Consider the following 20,556-nt stretch of genomic DNA (forward strand, 5'->3'; position numbering starts at 1 on the left):
AGAGAAGACACACACACACACACACACACAGAGAGAGAGAGAGAGAGAGAGAGAGAGAGAGAGAGAGAGAGAGAGAGAGAGGACATCTCACTTTGGACTTCATTCCTCTCCACTTGCTGAGGTCTTTCATTTCTGGAGCTCTTTCTTAGATCCCAAAGATTGGCCCTTACCACCGAGTAGAAAGAGATGCCCCTTAGCAAAGGACATGAACAGTGACACCTCCCTTTCCCCCAGCAGCCCCTTTGCATCTCTCCCAAATGAAACCTACTCCTCTATTTCTAAAAAATTCCATTTTTCAAAGTTTGCTGGCCCATGTGGCTCAGAAACTGAAAAGGGGAAACCCCAAAATTGACCCAAGGACTATCAGCCTAGCCTGACACCTCCACCAGCTACAACAGGACCATGCTACAAGACTGAAGCCCATGCCCCTCTCCTTCCACTTCAATACATCAGCCTAGCACTCTGCCTTCAGAAGAGCAAGGGCACCAGCCCTGAGCGTGTCCTCCGGACGCTCACCTGGGCACCTCGGCAGACCTGTTCCCCAGGCTTTCAATGCCATCTCATGCACCCTCATCTTGCGTATCTGTATTAACACTGCGAGAGTCTGGAACCTCCCACAACTCACAAATGTCTGAGACAGGCACACACACACACACACACACACACACACACACACACACACACGTGGATTCTCAAACAACCACTTCTCATGTCTAGCTTCTGCTGAAACCCAGGACCCTGTTCATACACATTTGATCCCTTCCACCTTGCCTGGTCCTAACCACACTACCCTTGTCCCAGCATTGATCTTCAGGAGAGAAGTTCTGGCCATCCTCCTCCCATGCAGCCCTGAGCAGGGGAACTGGCCCCTTCAGAGGAGCACACATAATCATGAGGGGCTGGCCACCTGGTCTCAAGCCTGCCATTGGAGCAGAAGAGAGCAATTCTCCCCAGGACGTTTCTCTCTACTAGATTAGAAAAGTTTTTGTACTATCATCCAAGAGGTCTGTGTGGGTCTCAGGCTAGGCCAACGAACTGCTGACCCTTGACCTCTGACCTTCGTGTGGGAAGCGTCTCTACTTTGTCACACTTTCCCTGTTGATCCGCCCTTCAGACTGAGCACAGCTGAGAAAACTGGGCACCTGGAAAGGTGGTGAGGAACTGCAACCTGCATCGCGTGGTCTGGGCAGCCGTCTCACCCCTGTGCCCCCAGCCCTGCCCAGCAGGCCCCACCTCTGCATTACCTCTGACCTCCAGCACTGTGAGCACAGCCTCGCAGGAGGCCTGGCCCCGCTCATTCTGGGCACTGCAGCTGTACACGCCGGCGTCCTGTGGCCCGCAGCTCCGCAGCCACAGGCAGCTGGGCTCTGGGGCCGGTGTGGGCAAGAGCTGCCCATCCCGGAACCAGCTGAGGCTAGGCTCGGGTGTCCCGCTCACTACCACCCGCAGCCGTACATCATTGCCCGCACACACCGCCGCGTTCTTCAGGGGCCGCAGGAAGACCGGCGCCCCGGCCCCTGCCCCGGTGGAGAGGACCCTTCTGCCGGCCCCCACCTTGGCTCTCTTCGGGGGCACCCCGGGGCTGGGAGGTGCCCTCGTGCCGGCGTCCTCGCCTCGCGTGCCCCGGCCTTTCTGCATGTCCTCTGTGAGCTGGACTAGGGGGGGTCTGGGGACGCTAGAACTGGCTGGCCAGGAGGACGCCCTGGGGGGTATGGTGCCTTAGGAGATGGGTCCTGTGGGGCCGGCGGCCGGCCTTCCTGCTGCCTGCCCGCCTTCGGCCTGTGCTACCCAGAAGGTCACCAGGGCCGCCCGCGGTTGCGCCTCGGGGACTATTTTTAGGCCCCCCGGCTCGGGTTGCGAATGAGCAGTGGAGGGAGGGGGCAGCAGAGGAGGGGACTTGGACTCCCTGTGGCTCCTTCTCTCTCTCCCAGTGCCCCCATGCCAGCGCTGGCCTAAAAGAATCTCCTCCCCCACCGTATGTCTGTCCTCCTCCCCCCCAGCCTGCGTGAGCTGGGGAGTTGAGTTACCCCTGGGCTCAGGCCCACTTCCTTTCTTCAGCCCCAGCGCCCCAGCCTCACTAGGCTGCTGGAGAGAAGAGGAAAGGTCCAGAGGAGATGTCTGAGAGGTTCATGGAGGGACAGGCCCCAGAGGAGTGAGCAGAGGGACCAGTGGGCTCTCCTATCACCTCCATTACAGCGGGTAAGCACCAAGACCCAGACCCTGGAGTTCGGGTGGATTTTTGGCCCCTAGCTGGTCCTGCACTCACTACCACCACCACCCCACCTTCGCCGGCCAGGTCCCTGCCAACCCTCTCACAATCTGCTCTCACCCGTGGAAGGTAGTGGGCTAGGATTGTAACCAGCAGCAAGGTTGCAAGGGCAGTGGAGACTGAGGGACAGCATGAGGAGAACGGGGTAGAAGAGGGGCTTGCTGTGTGGATGAGGGCAAAATCTTTGATCATTAAGGACTCTATTCCGAAGGCAGGAAGCGCTGTGACTGACTGCAAGCTGTAGTAGATGATTCCCTTGTCCAAACTTGTGAAGGTTTGATACCTGCATATGCACACCCAACACACACACACAAGTAGACAGGTGCCCAGGCCAATAGACACAGATTGCAGTCCCTCGCCATCTTCCCAGGTGCCCAGTTTTCTCAGCTGTGCAGATCTGAAGGGCACATCAACAGAGCAGGGCAGGGAAAGTATCAAGGCAGAGAGGCCACACGGAGGTCAGAGGTCAAGGGTTAGCAGTTAGTGGGTCTAGCCTGAGACCCATACAGACCTCTTGGACGATAGTATAGAAGCTCTTCTAGTCCAAGAGAGAGAAACCCCCTGGGGAGACACACATATAAACATGAGTACATACAAAACCAGTAGATCTGATCAGATGGACATACCGCGCCACTGTCACTCTCTTGGTATTCATACAGGATGTCACCACTGGAAATACCCAAGTGAAGTGTCCACAGGAGCTTTCTGTGTTATTTCTGACAGCAGCATATTAATTTACATTTCAAAAGAGCAACAAAAGAATATATAGGATATAGGATCTGGGGAGAACCTCAGTATTAGAGGGCTTGCATAGGACTTCTGAGACCCTCAGTTCCATCTGCAGTCACACACACACACACACACACACACACACACACATCCCTTTAGAGATCCAGACCTGACCTTGAGCTCTAAAGGGATGAATCCTGGGAAGAGTTGAAAGCCAGGGTCGTTCAGAGATGGGGGGGAAGCATTCTTGACATGTTGTTTGGATAAATAAACCATCTTCATTCTGGGAAACGGAAGTCAAAGTGTGCATTGTGCCGATGTGTGTGTGTGCAGAGGGCGTGGGCATGCATGTGTGCAATGGTGCCTGTGAGCGTGAGCATGCATTCCCAGGCGCGCGGTACAGAAGAAACAATTTAAACGCTGAATTATGTCCGTAAAGATTAAGTGCCTTAGGGAATGACTTTTCATGTAGTTCGCATACATTAAAGCCGGCTCTTTGTGATGTGCAGTTCCCTGGGTTTTGACAAATGCATGAAATTGTGTATTTGCTACCCAGGAACATACAAAGCGGTTCCATCACCCTAAATATTCACGTGTGCATCCTCTTTGTCGTCAGCCACACCCTGTCTACCAGTCCCCGGCAACCTCCAATGATGAATTGAATTCTACGGTGTAAGTTGAATTCTAAAAAGGGTTTTAAAGATGTGGGAGACAGCATAATACACAGAACCCCAAGAACAAAGGAATAGACAATGTTTCATCTTGTTTTTAAGTTTGCAGTCAGCAGAGGAGGATGGCTCAGGGGTAAAGTGCTTATTGTGTGAGCAGGAGAGTAGGTGTTCAGGGCTCCAGCAGCCACATAGAGAGTCCAGGTATGGCGACATGTATCTTTACCTTAGTGTTAAGGGAGAGACACAGGTTGGTCCTTGGGGCTCCCTAGCCAGCCAGCCAATCTACCTGAATTAGGACATTCCAGATTCAGACAGAGATCCTATCTTAAAGTGAAAGATGAAAAGCAATAAGAGAAGTCACTCTACACCAACTTCTGGCCTCTACACATGCATGCATGGATAGTACACCTGCATGCCACGCCTTCCACACACATACACAAAGCCCACCGCCCAAAGCCATTTAGCTAACACCATGCCTCACCATACAGGGAATGCAGCAGATGGTCCCTAAATGTTGACTGATTGACTAGCCGGTTGGTTAAAGGAATGAACCGTGTAACTGTGAACAATCCACTTACATCTTTAAACCTCACCTACGAGTGGGGATGGCCAAACTTGGGGTGTATTTGTTCCTTCAGCAAACATTTCTTGAGTTCTTCCTATGAGGCTGGCACTATTCCATTGGCCCGGAACATAGCCGTGGACGAAACAGATAAAGATGCCAGTCCCTGGGGTTGCGTGTATCGGAGAAGACAGACATTTGACAACAGAGCAACAGAGACAGTGTGAAGACTGAGGAGAGAAATACTGTGTGGATGACTCGGCATGGAGTGGGGGATACAAATGTGGTGGAGCTGTGCCTTAAAACGGGGTGGTTGGAGTACCTGCATGCCTGCAGTTCGAGCATTTTGAAGGCTTAGGCAGGAAGATGGGAATTCCAGATCAGCTATGGCTATACAGTGAAGGCCTGTCTCAAAAATAAATAAAATAAAATAATATAGGGTAAATGGAGTTACCTCCACAGCAACACTGGAGCCAGCCTTGAAAGAATGAGGGAAGAAAGGATGCCGTGCAGGGTTTTCAGCCCATGTGGATGTACCTGGCGGATTCTGCACAGAGCCAGAAGACGAGCAAGACTGGAGGAAATGACTACAGAGTCAGGGTAAAATGGATCACATAGCTTGAAAAGGCCAGATGGTCTAGCATCTTGTGGGTCATGATGCTTTTATTCCCAGCAAAATGGGAAGGCATCTCTGGGTTTTGAGGGGAAGAATTACACGATCTGACCTATGTTGTGATGGTATTAAATTATATTAAATATTAAAATGAATATTAACTATTTAAAAGGCCCTGGCACCGAGCCTGGAACATGGCTCGTAGTCTGACTTGTATGTCCACTCAGAGGTATACCTCGACTTGCTCCCAAGGGTCTATGGACCTGGGTAGAGAGGGCTCAGGACCCTGCTGGTCGCTGGCGCCCTCTCCTGGACCAGGCTGGCCCAGCTGAGACAATTGGAAAAGGTCAGGCTGCGGTCAGGCCAGTTGCTCAAGACAGCTGGCTGTAAGGTGTTTGTCTGTTCCTCCGCATGAGCCCCATAGCACCCTGGATCCTGGCGCCAGGCTGGGTGTTCCTGCTGCCAGAGTGCCTTGCCTTCTCATCACAAGTCTGTGGTATCATGGAAAGATAGCTGGGTTCCAGAGGCCCTGTTTCCCTCTGCTACAGATGGCTGTGTGACCTTGGCAGATAATGCCACCACTCTGGGCAAGGAACCTTTCATCTGAGTTGTTTCTGCTTGTTGTTTGTTTGTTTGGAGAGGTCAACCTGGAACTTGTTATATAGAACGGGCAGGTCTTAAAATGGTGTTCCTCAACCTCTCATGTGCTAGGAACCATTCATTGTGCCTGGCTCATCTGAGTGGTTTTTAAGATGTTGTTTTGTTTTGTTGCTTTGAGGTTTTTAGGTTTTTTTAGATTTTATTTATTTTTGTTTATGTGTATGAGTGTTTGTGAATGTCTGTGTACCATGGGTACGCAGTACCTACAGAGGCTAGAAGAACGAATCAGATCCTCTGAGACGAGAGTTACAGGTGTTTGTAAGCTGCCCTATGGATGCTGGGAATCGAACCCTGGTTCTCTAGAAGAGCAGCCAGTGTTCTCATCTGCCGAGTCATGTCTCCAACCCCATCCTCTAAGTCTTAATGACTTACTATGTGCTCATGGGGTGAGGGGAAATCTCAGTAAATGTCCATTGAATTGGTGAAAAAGTGAGTGCCACCAGCCCTTCCTAGTGAATATTTAATATAGAGAAAAGTAAATAAACGTGCCCAGTGGGTATTCATTCAAGAAGCATTTAAATATTTAATGAGTATCTACTGTGTACCAAGTACTCTTTGGGGTGCAGGGGACATAGTAGTGAATGAAACAGACAAAAGCTGTCTCTGGGCTGCTGACATTTTTAGGTGTTGTATCAAAGGTCACTGATTCATTTGCATATTGCCCTGGTGAGCTGTGTAGAGGGACGGAGGGGGGGAAAGGAGTGACCTCAGAGGGCAGGGCTGGAGTCCAGCCAGAGTGGACAGATGGGATAGGAGAGTGCCCACTGGGATCTAGCTGTCTCTACAGTCCTTCCTGCCCTCCTCTTCGGAGGGCACTGGAGCTAGCCTGAGCCTGGCCTCTGAAAGTCTGTCTGTCCCCTTCTTGCTGCACAGTCTTGTAGAATGCTCCACAGCGTCTCCAGGAACAGGGGGAGGTTTTGCCATGGAAGCAACTGGGATAAGGTGCACTAAAGAGCTGACACCAGGTACCTAACCATGAGCGATGTGGACCTTCTAGGGTTCGTTTGCCCTGTTCCCTCAATCACTGCTAGCTCATGGGAACAGGCTCAGAAAATCTCTCCTCAGGATGTCAGAACCCTTTGGGTGTGGGCATCAGCATTGGCCTCCTGTCTGAGGACAGGCAAGTGTAGTTACAGGAGGCAGGTGTGTGGAAGGAAAGGCTTCCCTTCAGAGCATCCTCCATGGAGGGGTCTCTAGAGAACTGCCATAAATGATGGGGTAGGATGAGGTCGAGAAGGGGATTCCTACATGAGGGAAGACAGGGACCCCAGTGCCCCCCACCCTAAGGACCAGAGTGTTATTTTAGGATAGCAAGGGTACTCCCCACCCCACCCCCAACCTAAGCATCCTTTTGCCCTGTGTGGAACAGATGAGTGCACATCGTTCCCTCGGGTGAAGGAGAGGCCATAAGGATCTAGAAATTTCTTCCAGGGGGCCACTGCATCCTCATCCACCAAGGCCAGGCCCTCAGCTCAGACATTCTCCAGGGAGGTCAGCACATCTTTGCCTTCAAAGACAGACAGCTCCTTGCTCATGCTTGCTGCTCTAGCTAAAGACACTGAATGCCATCCTAGTCCATGTTCTCTGGGAGGCTGATTCCATTAGAGCACTTGGGTGGATCCTCCAAATGGGCCTGCTTCAGGAAAGTGGGGAACTGGTAAAAACAGGGGTACATCCAAAAGGAGAGGAAAGACAACACTACCCAAAAGGATTGGGGAGTTTTTGGAAAGCTCCTTCAGAATGATTGGTAGGGACTTTAAGGCTAAAGCATGAATGTGAAGCTTGTTTTATTACATTAACGTCTTCTACAGTTCCTTTTTTTTTAAGGTTTATTTATTTATCATGTAGACAGTATTCTGCCTGCATACATGCTGGCAAGCCAGAAGAGGGCATAAGATCTCACTGTAGATGGTTGTGAGTCACCATGTGATTGCTGGGAATTGAACTCAGAACCTCTGGAAGAGCAGGCAGTGCTCTTAACCACTGAGCCATCTCTTCAGCCCCTACAGTTCCCTTTCATTAATAAAACTTTCTAAATCAGCGGTTCTCAACCTGTGGGTCATGACCCCTTTGAGGGTTACATATCAGATATCCTGTATATCTGATGTTTTCATTATGATTCACAGCAGTTACGAAGTAGCAACAAAGTAATATTATGGTTGGGATTCGCCACAATAGGAGAGGTCTCAGCGCTAGGAAGGCTGAGTTATCATGGCCTCATAATACTTATACGTGTTTTATTTTAGTTTCGCTTTTTTTCTTTTCTTTCTTTCCTTCCTTTCTTAATAACTCCTATACACCCCTCACACTTTCCCCAACTCTCTCAAATCTTCCTTTTGTTTATTCTTGAGTGTTGTTGTTTGGATTTGTTTTTGTTTTTTTTACACAAGGGCCTCACTAGGTAGCCCAGGTTGCCCCCCTCCCCAACCTGAGGTCTTCAGGCCTCCGCCTCTTGAATACCTCCTCTAGGAGTACCGGCCGCACACCTCCCCTGGCTCCCTTTGGTATTTTAATTTAGACTGCATTCCATTGGAATTGCATATGGATGAAGGATGGACTGACATTTTCTCAGAGCGTTGAGCCTTCTTATCCAAGTAAAAATTCTGTCTGCTCTTTTTTGAACATTGTTATTTTGCCTGGACTGGGCTCTGTGCATTAAAGAGCCTTAGAAAGGGTTAAACAGTACTTGGAAAACTGAAGCAAAAGGATCAAGAGTTTAAAGTGGAACCTTGGGTACAGAGGAAGTTTGAGACCAGTCTGGGCTGTATGAGATATTGTCTCAAAAAAAAAAAAAAAAAAAAAAAAAAAAAAAAAAAAAAGCAGGCATAAGGGGCTGGCAGTTTCTTTGGGGAAAGGACTTGGGAGCCTTGGGAGCGTCCTTCACAGCCAATCTGTGGAAGAGAACTGTCCCCATCCCTACCTTCACCCAGATGTCCAGATGATCTGAAGGTAGGGCAGGAGGCTTCAGGAAGAGGCACTGTGACTTTTCAACAGAAGCCCCTTATCCAACTTCCCCTATACTACCATAGACTGCAGCGCCAAAAGGCCCATAGGGCAGTCTAGGTGGGCAAGAGGGTGACACAGTCCATCTCAGGGTAATGGGGTATGACAGGGTCCAGGGCCCCCAAGAGACTTATCAGTCAAGACAGCAGGGTCGCATAGGTTTGTGCTTGGCTCTTTATTGTCTCTGTCCAGGGCCCCTGCAGTGGGAGTGGCTGGTGAGGAAGGAGGGACCCTCCCGCCAGCCTGAGCCCACTCTCTGCCTCTCTCTTCTTTCCCCTCTAGCGCCTCACCCATCTGCTCTCCTTCTGTATCTCCTGCCCCCACATCCAGCACCTTCGGGTTCCCTCTTACAGCCCCCGCTCTTCTAGGCCCATCCTGGGCTGGGATGGGAAAGAGAGGGGCCATTTGGACATTTTTCAGCCCCCCTCTCTCCATCTCAGCTGAGAAGGCTTCACTCTTTCTCTGACCCAGGCTGGGGGTCGAATGTGGGGATGTCCATAAAGCACTGTCCTGATCCTGCAGATCCCAACCCCCTCTCTGGTACCCTCTCCAAAGCCAAAGGCCAGAGCCTGAGGTTACGAGGGTGGGAGGGAAAGGGCCATGACTAGAGTTGGGTTCTATCTGAAGAGCCAGGATTGACAACTGCCGACAGCCAGGACTCCTGGTAAGGTCTGCAGAGGTGCCTGGGGTGTTTCCTGGGCAGTATGAAGACCACAAGGGGGTGATCAGTGAGGAGGGGGTCAGAGGCTGTGAGTGGAGGAAAGTGGCTGGGTGTGGCATCCAAGAGTGGAAGAGGCTGGTTTCAGGAGGCAGTGAAGATGGGGCCAGGACAGTGTCCGGCTTAGAGCACCTCGTGTTGTTGCTGTGTGGCCTCGCTGACGACCTAAGCGGGTGGAGAAGTCCAGTCCATCCATTGCTGCCGAGGAGAAGCCTCAGCCCCATTTACTGCATCCCAAGGCAGCAGGACCTTCTTACCCCATTCAGGGTAGGGAATCACCCAGCTGGTGAAAGACTCCTGGCTGGCAGACACCCCCATTACTCCCACCGAGGACAAGGGGTCCAACAGATCACTCACCTCTCCATCTCGGGTTTCAATGGTCTTGATCATCACTGTCTTTTTAGTGTGGACTTCAGAACCCCTTTGCTCAGGGCTGGTTTCTGTAATAAACCCACCACATGCTCAGCCTGGCTAAGTTCGTATCTAGGCTGCACCATGGATGGGACTCCACCCCGGGCTGCATTGTTCTAGCTAATTTCCACCTTCCTCATGGCAACCTGGCTTCTTCAAGACCTGATCCTTGAACCCAGCACCCAATAGATGGTTCTGTAGAGCCAGGGGCCAGTGCTGCTGAAGATATGACTTCAAGAGCCAAAAGATGATGTTGAGAATGCTGGTGCAGGATGGCAGGGGACCCAAGGCCCAGACTCAGTACTCATGTTCCCTAGCCTTCTTCGTTTCCTCTTTGTCTCTGGATTTCCAGAAGAGTCCTGCATAAGTCTATATCCTTGAACTCTCCTCTAAGAGAGAGAGCCCAAAGCCGAGGCCTGTGGGCCTATTGGAGGAGCTTAGAGGCTCCAGTTCTTTTTCTCTGTTTGATGACTTAATGCAAAAGCTGATCACTGATTGACTGTGCTGATCCACTGGTCCTACTGTGCCTCAGTTTCCTCTCTGGGAAACAGCAGCCACGATGCCTCCCTTAGGAGCTCAGGGCTACGGATTTGCAGCAAAAGTGATTTTATATGCAAAATGCATACTTGGTAACTGAATAAACAACTAAGTGGAAAGAGAAGTCTGAGTTTCATAGTGGGGGTCACATTTAGTTCCTTGGTGTCAGGAGTTTGGCGCTCATGAATCCCTTAGCAAGCAAGTAGCCTGTAATGAACGTTTGACTCGATGGAGCACAGCATGTATTTTTCCCTGATGGAAATGAACATCGAAGATGTAAAAGGTTTGATCTAGGAAAGCAGAGGCTGCCAAGATCTCCGACTCCCTTTCCTAATGTATCATTAGTGAGCGCCTTTTTGCTCTCCGGGGTTGGGAAGCAGCTCGATCTGCATATTACTAATGTTGAATGGCAGAATGCCCTCAAGGCTCGGTCCCTTCATTGTTTGGCTTGGCTAAAATTTGGCTTCCTTTTCTCAACCCTGCATCCAACATCTTGCTCCCCGCAAACAAGGCACTCAACAAACAGCCAGAGAATGGTGTGCCAAGTGCTCTCTGGCAGCATGCCAGACTGATCATGAGCAAAGGGTACCTTCTTGCCCAGAGAGCGAGCGAGATGCTCCTATTGCCAGGGGAACACCCCTGCAGCTTCCAGAGTTTGCTATTCAGGACACATCCTGATTCTTAAGACCCAATAATCCAGAAGGTAGAGGGAATACAGACAGCACAGTAGGACACACAAACCAACACCCCCACCTCCCCACCCCACTTCTCCACCCCCCATCTTTCGGTGCCTCGTCCACAGCCCTCTTTCTCTTTCATGCCTGGTCTCTTCCAGGGTTCCATTCTTCTCTTCTCAAAGGCTTGGGCTACCCAAGCTGACTCCCTGGCCCTTGCAGTCCTACCCCTACCAACCAGCACACACTCACCTCGGAAGTTGAGAGCAGAGAAAGTCTGGATAGGAAGGTTGATCCTGAAAAGGGAGAGAGCATGTCCCCAAAGAGTTAAGGACACTCAAATCTCTCCCTAAAATCACCATTTCTAGCTGTCCAAACCCCCAGCCCAATACTCTCACTACCCACAATGCACAGATCAAGAACTAACCCTAGCTGTCCCACAAATTGCCCTTTCTAGAAAGACCATGCACTCTGATCCTGACCTTGGGCACGACACCAAGGTGCCTAACCCCACTGTACCCTCCAGGTCCCCAGGTCCTCCTTGCTCCTGGCACTAGAGGAGGCATGAATGGCAGCTGTGACCCTCACTTTGTGTCCACTCTCTAGGCAGTCCAGATCCAGGAGTGGGCCATCTATGCCTAGTCTAGAAAAGGGCATCTGGCCCCAGCTACCTTAAAAGGTCATCCACGTTGTGTTAGATGTAGATGTTGTTCTACAAAACTCAGACTGCTTATGTAACTGGGCTGGTAATGCGCTTGCTTAGCTTGCACTAAGCTGTGGTTCAGTCCCTGCACCATATAAACCAGGCATGCCTGCACAGCCTGTCCAAGTCCCGGCATTAAGGAAAAGGAGATGCGAAGAAGGTAGTTCAAGGTCATCCTTGAACTACATAGCAAGTTTGAGGCCAGCCTGAGCTACCTTCAGTCTTTCTCAAAAGAAAGAGACAAATAAAAACCTTAAATTCTCCTAGTTAAAAAAAAAAAAAAATTCTCAGCCAGGCAGTGGTGGCGCATGCCTTTAATCCCAGCACCTGTGAGGCAGAGGCAGGCGGATCTCTATGAGTTTGGGGCCAGCCTGGTCTACAAGGTCTACAAGAGCTAGTTCCAGGATAGGCTCCAAAGCTACAGAGAAACCCTGTCTCGAAAAACAAAAACAAACAACAACATCAAAAAAAATTCTCCTAGTAAGTCCATACATAAACATGGCTGCCACACTTTTATGAGTATTGATGATACCATTTCTTGGCGTAATGGATCTGTCTGAAATTGATGTTAACTTACATACAATGAAATGGGCAAACTTTTAGGGTACATCTAGAGAGTTTTGAGAAGTGTCTATCTCCATGTAACTGCCAGTCAAATCCAAATTCACAGTCTTTCTGTCTGTCTCCCAGAAGACTCTCTCACCCTCCTGGTGCTCATGTCTGGAGCTCGGGCGGGATGCTCCGAGCACAGATTCTGTGTGTGTGCTTGCATGTGCGCTCCCTTTAGCCTCCTCTCTCGAAGGCCTTTCAAGTTCAAGGCTTCCTGCCTCGTTTCTGTTTGTCTCTCGCAGACCCCTCCCTTTCCTTCCTCATCATTTTCCACTTGCTTTCATCTCTCCCTAGACTGGCAGTAATGTTTTATTACTGATTGCTGAATATGATTTTATGCTGCGGGTTCTTAATCCTAAAGGTAGATAAGGGAATACTTACATTTCTCTTTTTATAAAACACTGTTAATTACATTTCGCTTTACCCAGGTGGCCCCAGTTAATTTTCTGTGATGGGCAGAATAGCGGTCTCCCATATAGAACTGTTTCTAGGTCTTGTTGAGATCATCTGTGAAGAACTGGGCTCCCAGCACCCTACCGTACACCTAAGTCCTCACCGGCTCTCCTCGCCCTCCAGCAGCTTCCGGTAGGTGGCAATCTCCACATCCAAGGCCATCTTCACGTTGAGCAGGTCTTGGTACTCCCGCAGGTGGCGGGCCATCTCATCCTTCAGGTGCCGGATCTCCTCCTCCAGGCGTGTGATGTTATCCTGATAGCCACTGGCCTCGCTGGCAAAGCGATCCTCCAGCTCCCTCATCTGCCTCATTAGAGAGTCGTTCTGCAGGGGGTGAGGGGGGCCCAAGTCAGGGACAAGTACAGAGCCTATCTAGGGAGAAGGGCACTAGAGAATGGACGAGGAAAGAGACCCCGTGTGGGAGGTCGGAAGCAACTCCACACGGTCGTGGCCAGGTAGAAGAATCGTCAAAGGCTTCTTTCTTAGCCATGGAACCCCGAGCTCTAGTGAAGTCTTATGTGGCCGTTCAGAACAAAGCATCTAATTAGGAGCATCTATAGTAGTCCTCCAACCCTACACAGGGAGACACCCCAGGAATCCTCTGGTTCCTTATAAGATGGGTGCTAGGAATCCACCCATCTGCCTTTACCTCTCTGTACACCTGAGGAGATGGAGACCCCAGAGGGGCTCAAAGTGTCACAGAGCCAGGGTGTGGAACTAAGCTGTGGTCAGAAAGAGGCCGAGCCTGTGGGAATGGGGAGGGACTCACGGTGCCCTTGAGGGCATCGATCTCGCAGGTGTAGGACTGGATCTGGTGTCGGTACTCCATCATCTCCTGCTTGGCCTGGCGCAGCGCATCATTGTTCTTATTGGCTGCCTGGGTCAAGTCTGAAACCTGAGGGCAGAGAAAGGGGCTGTGAGGTGGAGAGGAGCGGGACGCAGTGTGGGCGAGGGAGTATGGAAGTTCCAGGCTCGCCCTACTCCATGGTGCAGGGGCAGGAAGCATCTCACGCGGAGATAGAGGATGTGCCAGGGTCCCCAGGCCACATCACCTACCTTGGACTTGTACCACTCCTCAGCTTCAGAGATGTTCTTAGCCGCAATGGTCTCGTACTGAGCCCGGATGTCCCTGAGGGCTGCTGTGAGGTCTGGCTTGGACATGTCCATCTCCACCTGGACCTGCTGCTCCTGAAGCTGGGCCTGAAGCTCACGGATCTCCTGCAGAGCACAGCTTGACGTTAGTCTCCTTCCAGACCCTCCCAAAGCATCCTCACACCTCCATGCCAGTCAACCCATTGTCTAGCTGCTTTTGCCATCACCCAAGGGTCATGGTGCGTACCTCTTCGTGCACTTTCTTAAGGAATGCGATTTCCTCGTTGAGTGATTCAATTCTACGCTCCAGGTCGATGCGAGCTAGAGTGGCTGCATCTACATCCTGGATAAGGGAGACAACGATGTTAGGGCCTGGGACAGCTCAAGTGGAGCCAGGGCGGAGAAAAGAGACATGGCTGCTGGGGGCCAGAGAAGGCTCACCGCTCGGAAGGCAGCCAAATTGTTCTCCGCTTCTTCTCTCAGTTGGATTTCCTCCTGTAGCCTAGGGAGGACACACACACAGGCAAATGGTGAGGGACAGAGCCATCAATAGAAACAACTGACTAGGGACCTATCTGGGAGCCAGCTCAGGACACAGGGACAAGCATTGGTTGCTGGGTAGAAACAAGAGGCCCAGGAAGAAAAAAAAAGTAGAGGCCCCGCCCCCGGGGGGGAGGAAGTAGCTCAGTGTCAGCCCCGCAGCCACACCCTTGAAGTCTAAGTCCCAAATAGATTGACCTCCCTGGGGTTAGGAACCGTGTTTTATTTTATCCAACTCTCTGTTCTCAGGCCTAGCCTGACCCGTAGCTGCTAAATAAATGCTGGGACTTGGAGGGCAAGAAGTTGACTTCGCTCAGTCGGGTAAACAGAAGCAGGACCGTAAATACACAAAGCCCATTTTGCTTTTCGATTTTTTTTTTTTGGAACTTGTCTAAAACAAGCCTTGCTGCATAAGCCCAGTTGGCTTGGTACTTGCTCTGTATCCCAGGTTTGCCTAGAACCCACTACAATCCTCCAGAATCATCCTCCCAAGCGCTGGAATTACGGGGGTGTGCCCCCTAATCGGAACCGCTCAGCCTTTTCTTATTGGATCATGGTGGAAATGGGCTGGTCTTCTTGAGTTTTAAAAGGGCCACAGGCCTCACCCACTGTCCCCTTTACTCAAGCCTATTCCTTTACCTAGAGCAATAGCACAGCCTCAGCTAGGCCCAGGGACCAGGCTCCCCACCTCACCCCTTCCCAGGGCCTCATCACAACTGAGCTGAAAGTTACAGTCTGAGTTCCCTCCACCTGCCCTTCCCAGGTCACCCAGTTTTCCGGGCTCCTACCAGTCTCTTCTCCCTCTGACCATGCGCTGGCTGGCCCTCTACCTCGCCTCTGTTAGTGGTCATCGCAGTACCACCAGCAACTGAGTATCCTTTCAAAGACAGCTGCCTACCGTGCAATAGGCCTCCCAGGGGCCACCATTTCTTCTGTCTACCTCCCCAAGAAAACTACTCCAGTGTTACACAGAAGGAGCTATAGAAAGATCCGGGGTCCCAGCTCTTCTTAGGGAACACCGGGGAATGGGGAATGACCTTCCCCAAACATGGGAACCGGAGGGGGTGCCTAGCTCCCTGCAGGGGGATGGGGCGAAAGGGAAAGATCTGGAAGGCGCTGGGCCCTCACTTGGCCTTGAGCCTCTGCAGGTCGTCGATCAGGTTGTCACGCTCGACGTCGACTCGGGCGCGCTGGTTGGTGAGCACCTCCACCTGGCGCCGCAGCTCACGCATCTCCTCCTCGTAGAGCTCGGCGACGCGAGTCGGCTCGCGGCCCTTGAGGCGATTGACCTCGGCGGCGAGCGCGGCGTTCTGCTGCTCCAAGAAGCGCACTTTCTCGATGTAGTTGGCGAAGCGGTCATTGAGCTCTTGCAGCTCCACCTTCTCGTTGGTGCGTGTGGCCAGGAACTCCTGGTTCACCGCGTCGGCCAGCGAGAAGTCCAGCAGCTCGCCCGCGCCATAGGATGGCGCGCGGGTGGTCCCCAGCCGGCTGGCCCGCAGAGACCCCAGGCCCCCGGCCCCGCCCGACGTGCGCGACACCTGGTACACGCGGGATGTCACTGAGCTCGAGGAGCCCTTGGTGCCGAAGCCTGCTCTAGGAAAAACGGGAGAGCTCAGCGGGGAGCCGAGCGAGAAGCTCGGGGCTCCACCGAAGGTGCGGCGGTAGGAGGACACTCGCTGGCTGGACGAATAGGCCTGGCTCATGGTGACGGCGTGGACAAGGCTGGGCAGACGTACGGAGGAGGCAGCGGGCAGGCAGCCGGCTGGAGAGTGGATAAGAAGATGGGAGACAGGGCCCCTTAGCCGTCCGCACTATTTGTAGCCCTCCTGACATCACCCCCCCCCCTGCGCTGCCCCTCCCCTGACAGCTGCAGGATCCCTCTGTCCTGCCAGGAAAGGGCGGCCTCAAGCGAGGGGGCGGGGAGGCCAGCTCCCCTGCAAGAGGCCTGAGCCCCTGAGCCGCCCCATGAGGACGGAAGACAGGCAGGCCTGCTGGGTTTCACAGGGTAGCTAGCTGACAGGAGATCCCAGGCTGGACTCTACATTCGGAGACCTACCTTCATTGGGGAAAGCAGGCTAGAGATTTTCATTTGTTTGAGGCCTCCTATTTTCTCCAAGGAGAGATTTTTAGGTCGTTGAAATAGACAAAAAGGAATTCCGAAATATTTTATTTGCAAAAGTTGCTAGAAGATGCTGAGGTTTCCAACCACGGGGGGGTAAAGGCTAAACAGGAGTCTACTAACCCATCAAGGGGTCTCTAGGCAGGCCTGGGGGTGGGGGGCACAAAAGAGTTACCCTGGTCTGTGTCTCTGACTGCTTATGCATACTTCTGACGCCTGGGCTCTAATCCGAATCTCAGTTTCCCTCTGGAGGAGTGTAGGCCTCCTGTTTCCCTCAAGTTTACAACCAGCAAGATAATTTCCAGAAAGAGTCTGATGGCTGTGTCCAATTGTATGTAGTCACGCCACTCCCCTGCATTGCCTTCGCCTGACTCCTGCAGCCCCTGTCTCCCTCACCCCCTTCTCTGACTCATCCCCCTACCCACCCACACCCACTCACACCAGGGGCTTGTGTTTTGTCAGGAGCCGCACGTCAACCCAGCCGTCTCCCTGGCAGCAACAGCTGCCAAGGAGAAATACCAGAGCTGGTATTGACAGAGGGGGATGAATGCATGGGCTGCGAAGCAAGGTACCAGGAGAGGGGTTCTGGGGATGGGGGCCAGGCACCTGAGGAGATATAGGTGTCAAGGAAGGCTGGGGAGGGGGGTGACAAGCTTCAATCACTCCAGAACCCCAACAGAGATGAAGCCCTCAAGTGGGTTCTCACTTTCCTCTCCACTCAGCACAGGGCAGTCTCTGGCCCCTAAGGACATCTACATTTCTCCAGCACATTTCTGTGACTTCACCTTCCCTGCCCTCTATAGGTCTCTCTTAGGACTGAGCCTTCTGGAATGCAAACCCTAGAAATAGGGCCCTAGATTAGTAGCCCAAAGCTTTGAGCCTAAAAACAGAGCACTGGATTAGGAGCCGCAGTCTTGCCCAGGGCTGGTAAGAAAGAGTTGCTAGACAGCACATCCTTTACCTTCCTAATCCGGGTGTCCTTAGTCATAGGGTGGGGACAAGCAGCCTCGCAAGACTGCGCAATGGTCATTTGAACAGGCCCAGGAGACAATAAAGCTCACAACAATAACAACAACAATGCCTTATATGCACTGGTCCCTGCTGGGAACACCACGCCTGGGATCCCCCAGGTCTCCAAGAAGCTCAGGAAGCAGGAACTGGTGTCAATCCCAGTTTTGTAGCTCGTCCCAAACTGGCTGTAACTACAGCAGGTGAACTGTGAAGGACTTGCTACTGCTGTCTTTTCAAAGCCTTTCACACGGAGCATCTAAGCATCTAATTTTTATCCCCGAGACGAGCTTACAAGGTGGATGAGGAGTTCCAGATATTCTTATCCAACCTTCAAGTCACTGCAAGCTGTTATGTTCTAGTTATTTTGGGGTCCCAGCTCCCAAGCTAGATTGTATGCTTTGAGTGGATTTCGGAGGCTGTATGGATCCTTAACACATCCCAGGCAGTACCTTCAGTTGCCATTGTCACATAATATGGTCTGCAATCTTTTCTGCCCTTTCCTTCACGTTGAGGACCCTGCACCTCTTCTCTCCATCCCAAAGCACAGCAATGTGACTCTGATCCCAGGCAGTGCTGTCTTTGCATCTCCTAAGAGGGAGAATTGGCTCGAGGGGTATGGAGCCAGAACAGGGCCAATCAAAGATCTCCTTTGCGATTTATGAATGGAATGGGGTTTCCTAAACTGGCTTCTTGTGGTGCCCTTGTTTCCCGCCCTGTGCTAGGGTGGGGAGGTGTCTACACGCTAGTCTTAGCAAGCTGGAGAGGAGAAGCTGCTGACCTAGGTGCAGCCATCTGTACTGAGCGCGCTCATGCTTTGCCCTCAGCTTTAATCAATAAACTCCTTTTTCCACTAAAGGCCCTTGGTGTTGGCTTCAGTCATCCACAGCCCAGGGAAACGGGTATGTAGGGCACCGCGCATTCATTTCTGCGACGCTACTGAAAGGCCATGGCTGAGGCTTTGTGAACCATCCCTAGAACACATACGGGAACTGGCTCTCCAACCAGCTCTAGGCCCCTTCGTTTCTTAGTGAAATGAGGCAGAAAACTAACAAATAAATTGCATCATCCCTCGTCAAAATCAACAACTACCAGACTTGGCTTCAAACCAGTTGGGACTTCTTCCAAATTGCAGTTCTGCTCCTGAGGGGTCTGCTGCTGTGGAGGGCGGTGAAAGAACGCCCTGGGGCCTGGAAGGCGGGCACACTCCGAATCACACAGTGCCACTGGAGCAAGGCCTTGGCCTCTTGAGGGGGCCGCTGAGAAGTGGACACACTAAAAATAATCATTATCTTCCTGGCTGGGCAATGTACATGGTCAAAGCACAAGGTATACAAGAGCTTAGTGAAAAGTTACTGCCTCTCATTTTTCAACAGTTAATCATGCCACTCCGCCCCCACCCATGAGCCACACAACCAAATTTTAGATGGTGGCTGTTGTCCTAGAGATGCTTTTGAGCATATATATATATATATACACATATATATACATATATATGTATATATATGTATATATATATATGTGTATATATATATATATGGAACTGACCTTTTAATTTTTTTTTTCTTTTTGCAGCCCAGACTGGGATCCAAATCAAGATTTTCCTGCTGTAACCTCCAGAGAACTGGGGTTAAAGGTGTATACCACCACACTGTTAGATATTTTGTTTGTGTTTTAACAAATAAAGCCTGCCTGAAGATCAGAGTGCAGAGCTAAGCCACTAGAGGCCAGGGAGTGGTAGCACACACCTTTAACCCCAGGACGTGGGAGACAGGGGCAGAGGGATCTCTGTTAGTTCAAGGCCACCCTGGGCTACAAGAGATTGAATCTGTCTAAAAGAGAAACGGAGCTCACACAAAGGTGACCCCAGCACTTGGGATCACAAGCCTTTAATTCCAGCACTAGGGAGGTGGAGACAGGAGTGATAGGGCTGGGAGGAGAGAGGAATATAAGGCGGAAGGAGACAGGAGCTCAGGGCAATCTGAGGTTTGGGGAAGATAGATGGAGTCTGGAGATGCAGTCTAAGGACAAGATGGCCCCTTTGGTCTGAGGTTAAAGAACTCTTTAATTAATGGCTGGCCTCTCTGCTTCTCTATCTTCAGCATTAACCACTATATCTGACTCTGGGTTTTTGTTATTAAGACCAACTAGAGTTTGCTGCACCACACCTGGCTTTTTTCCCCTTTTAAAATATTTCACATGCTGTTCTGAGTCAAGCTGCTTTCAGCTGAGTCAGCTGTGGTAAGCAATAGTTTAAACACAGGGGTCTTAGAGTCTGCCACCCCGTATTGGGATTATAGGGCTGTCTGTGCCACTGTGCTGGCCATTGTGACCATTTCTAGGAGAGTCAGCAGCGGCAAGCTCGTGCTCACTCTTGTGTAGCTGTCATCACGATCCATCCTTAAAACTGTTTTCATTTTCCCAAACTGAAACTCCACACCCATTTAACAATAATTCCCCACCTCTCTCTCCTTCCTACCCTTGATAAAACCTGTCACAGTCAGTCGTGGTGGCGCACGCCTTTAATCCCAGCACTCGGGAGGCAGAGGCAGGTGGATCTCTGTGAGTTTCAAAGCCAACTTGGTCTACACAGTGAGTTCCAGGACAGCCAAATGACATAAAGAAACCTTGTCTCAAAAAAACTAAACCAATCAAACAATAACAATAAAACTGTCAAAAAAGTAAACAGAGGCACGAATCTTGGGGGAAAATTATTATTTTTAATGTGACTGGGTGTTTTGCTGGTATGTATGTCTGCGCACCATGAGGATGGGGTATCCAAGGTCAGAAGAAGGCATAGGATCCCCTGGGACTGGAGTTACAGATGGTTGTGAGCTGCAATGTGGATGTTGGGAATCTAACCCAGGTCCTCTGGAAGAGCATCCAGTGCTCTTGACTGCTGAGCCGTCTCTCTAGCCCCAACGAATCTTCTTGTAGAGTTGTTTGAGCAGGGGCTGGGTACCTGGCTCAGGTGCCCACCACACACATAGCCTTGGATTTGATCCCTAGCACTGCATAAACCGGGCATGTTTAGCCCTTGCCTATAATCCTAGGACTTGGGTGGTAGAGGCAGAAGGATTAAAAGTTCAAGTTCATTCTTGGCTACATAGCAACTTTGAGGCTAGCCTGGGCTACAGATTTGTTTCAAAAACAAATGCTGGAGTTTATTAGAGCTAACAATGGTT

At 51.2% G+C, this 20,556-nt stretch overlaps 1 protein-coding gene across 1 annotated transcript; it reads right to left on the reverse strand.

Moving 5' to 3' along the window:
• Positions 1-8,663: 8,663 nt before the first annotated feature.
• Des (desmin) lies at positions 8,664-16,067 on the reverse strand. The gene is made up of 9 exons (XM_005361578.2): positions 15,373-16,067; positions 14,146-14,206; positions 13,952-14,047; positions 13,669-13,830; positions 13,382-13,507; positions 12,716-12,936; positions 11,100-11,143; positions 9,583-9,665; positions 8,664-9,390 (listed from the first exon to the last, which is right to left on the reverse strand). Exons 1-9 carry the CDS (start codon positions 15,945-15,947, stop codon positions 9,349-9,351), a joined length of 1,410 nt encoding a protein of 469 aa, XP_005361635.1. The 5' UTR covers positions 15,948-16,067; the 3' UTR covers positions 8,664-9,348.
• Between the last annotated feature and the right edge of the window lie 4,489 nt (positions 16,068-20,556).

Source organism: Microtus ochrogaster, linkage group LG4 (genome assembly GCF_000317375.1).
Source record: "Microtus ochrogaster isolate Prairie Vole_2 linkage group LG4, MicOch1.0, whole genome shotgun sequence".
Classification (NCBI taxonomy): Eukaryota; Metazoa; Chordata; class Mammalia; order Rodentia; family Cricetidae; genus Microtus; species Microtus ochrogaster.

What these genes read in the sequence shown, in the direction of transcription:
- Des (XM_005361578.2), bottom strand. Translation starts at nt 15,947, where the DNA reads ATGAGCCAGGCCTATTCGTCCAGCCAGCGAGTGTCCTCCTACCGCCGC. An exon ending in CTGCAGAGGCTCAAGGCCAA is followed by an intron (nt 14,207 to 15,372) that starts GTGAGGGCCCAG and finishes TGTCCTCCCTAG; the next exon opens with GCTACAGGAGGAAATCCAAC. An exon ending in TTGAAACCCGAGATGGAGAG is followed by an intron (nt 9,391 to 9,582) that starts GTGAGTGATCTG and finishes CCACCCGCTTAG; the next exon opens with GTCGTCAGCGAGGCCACACA.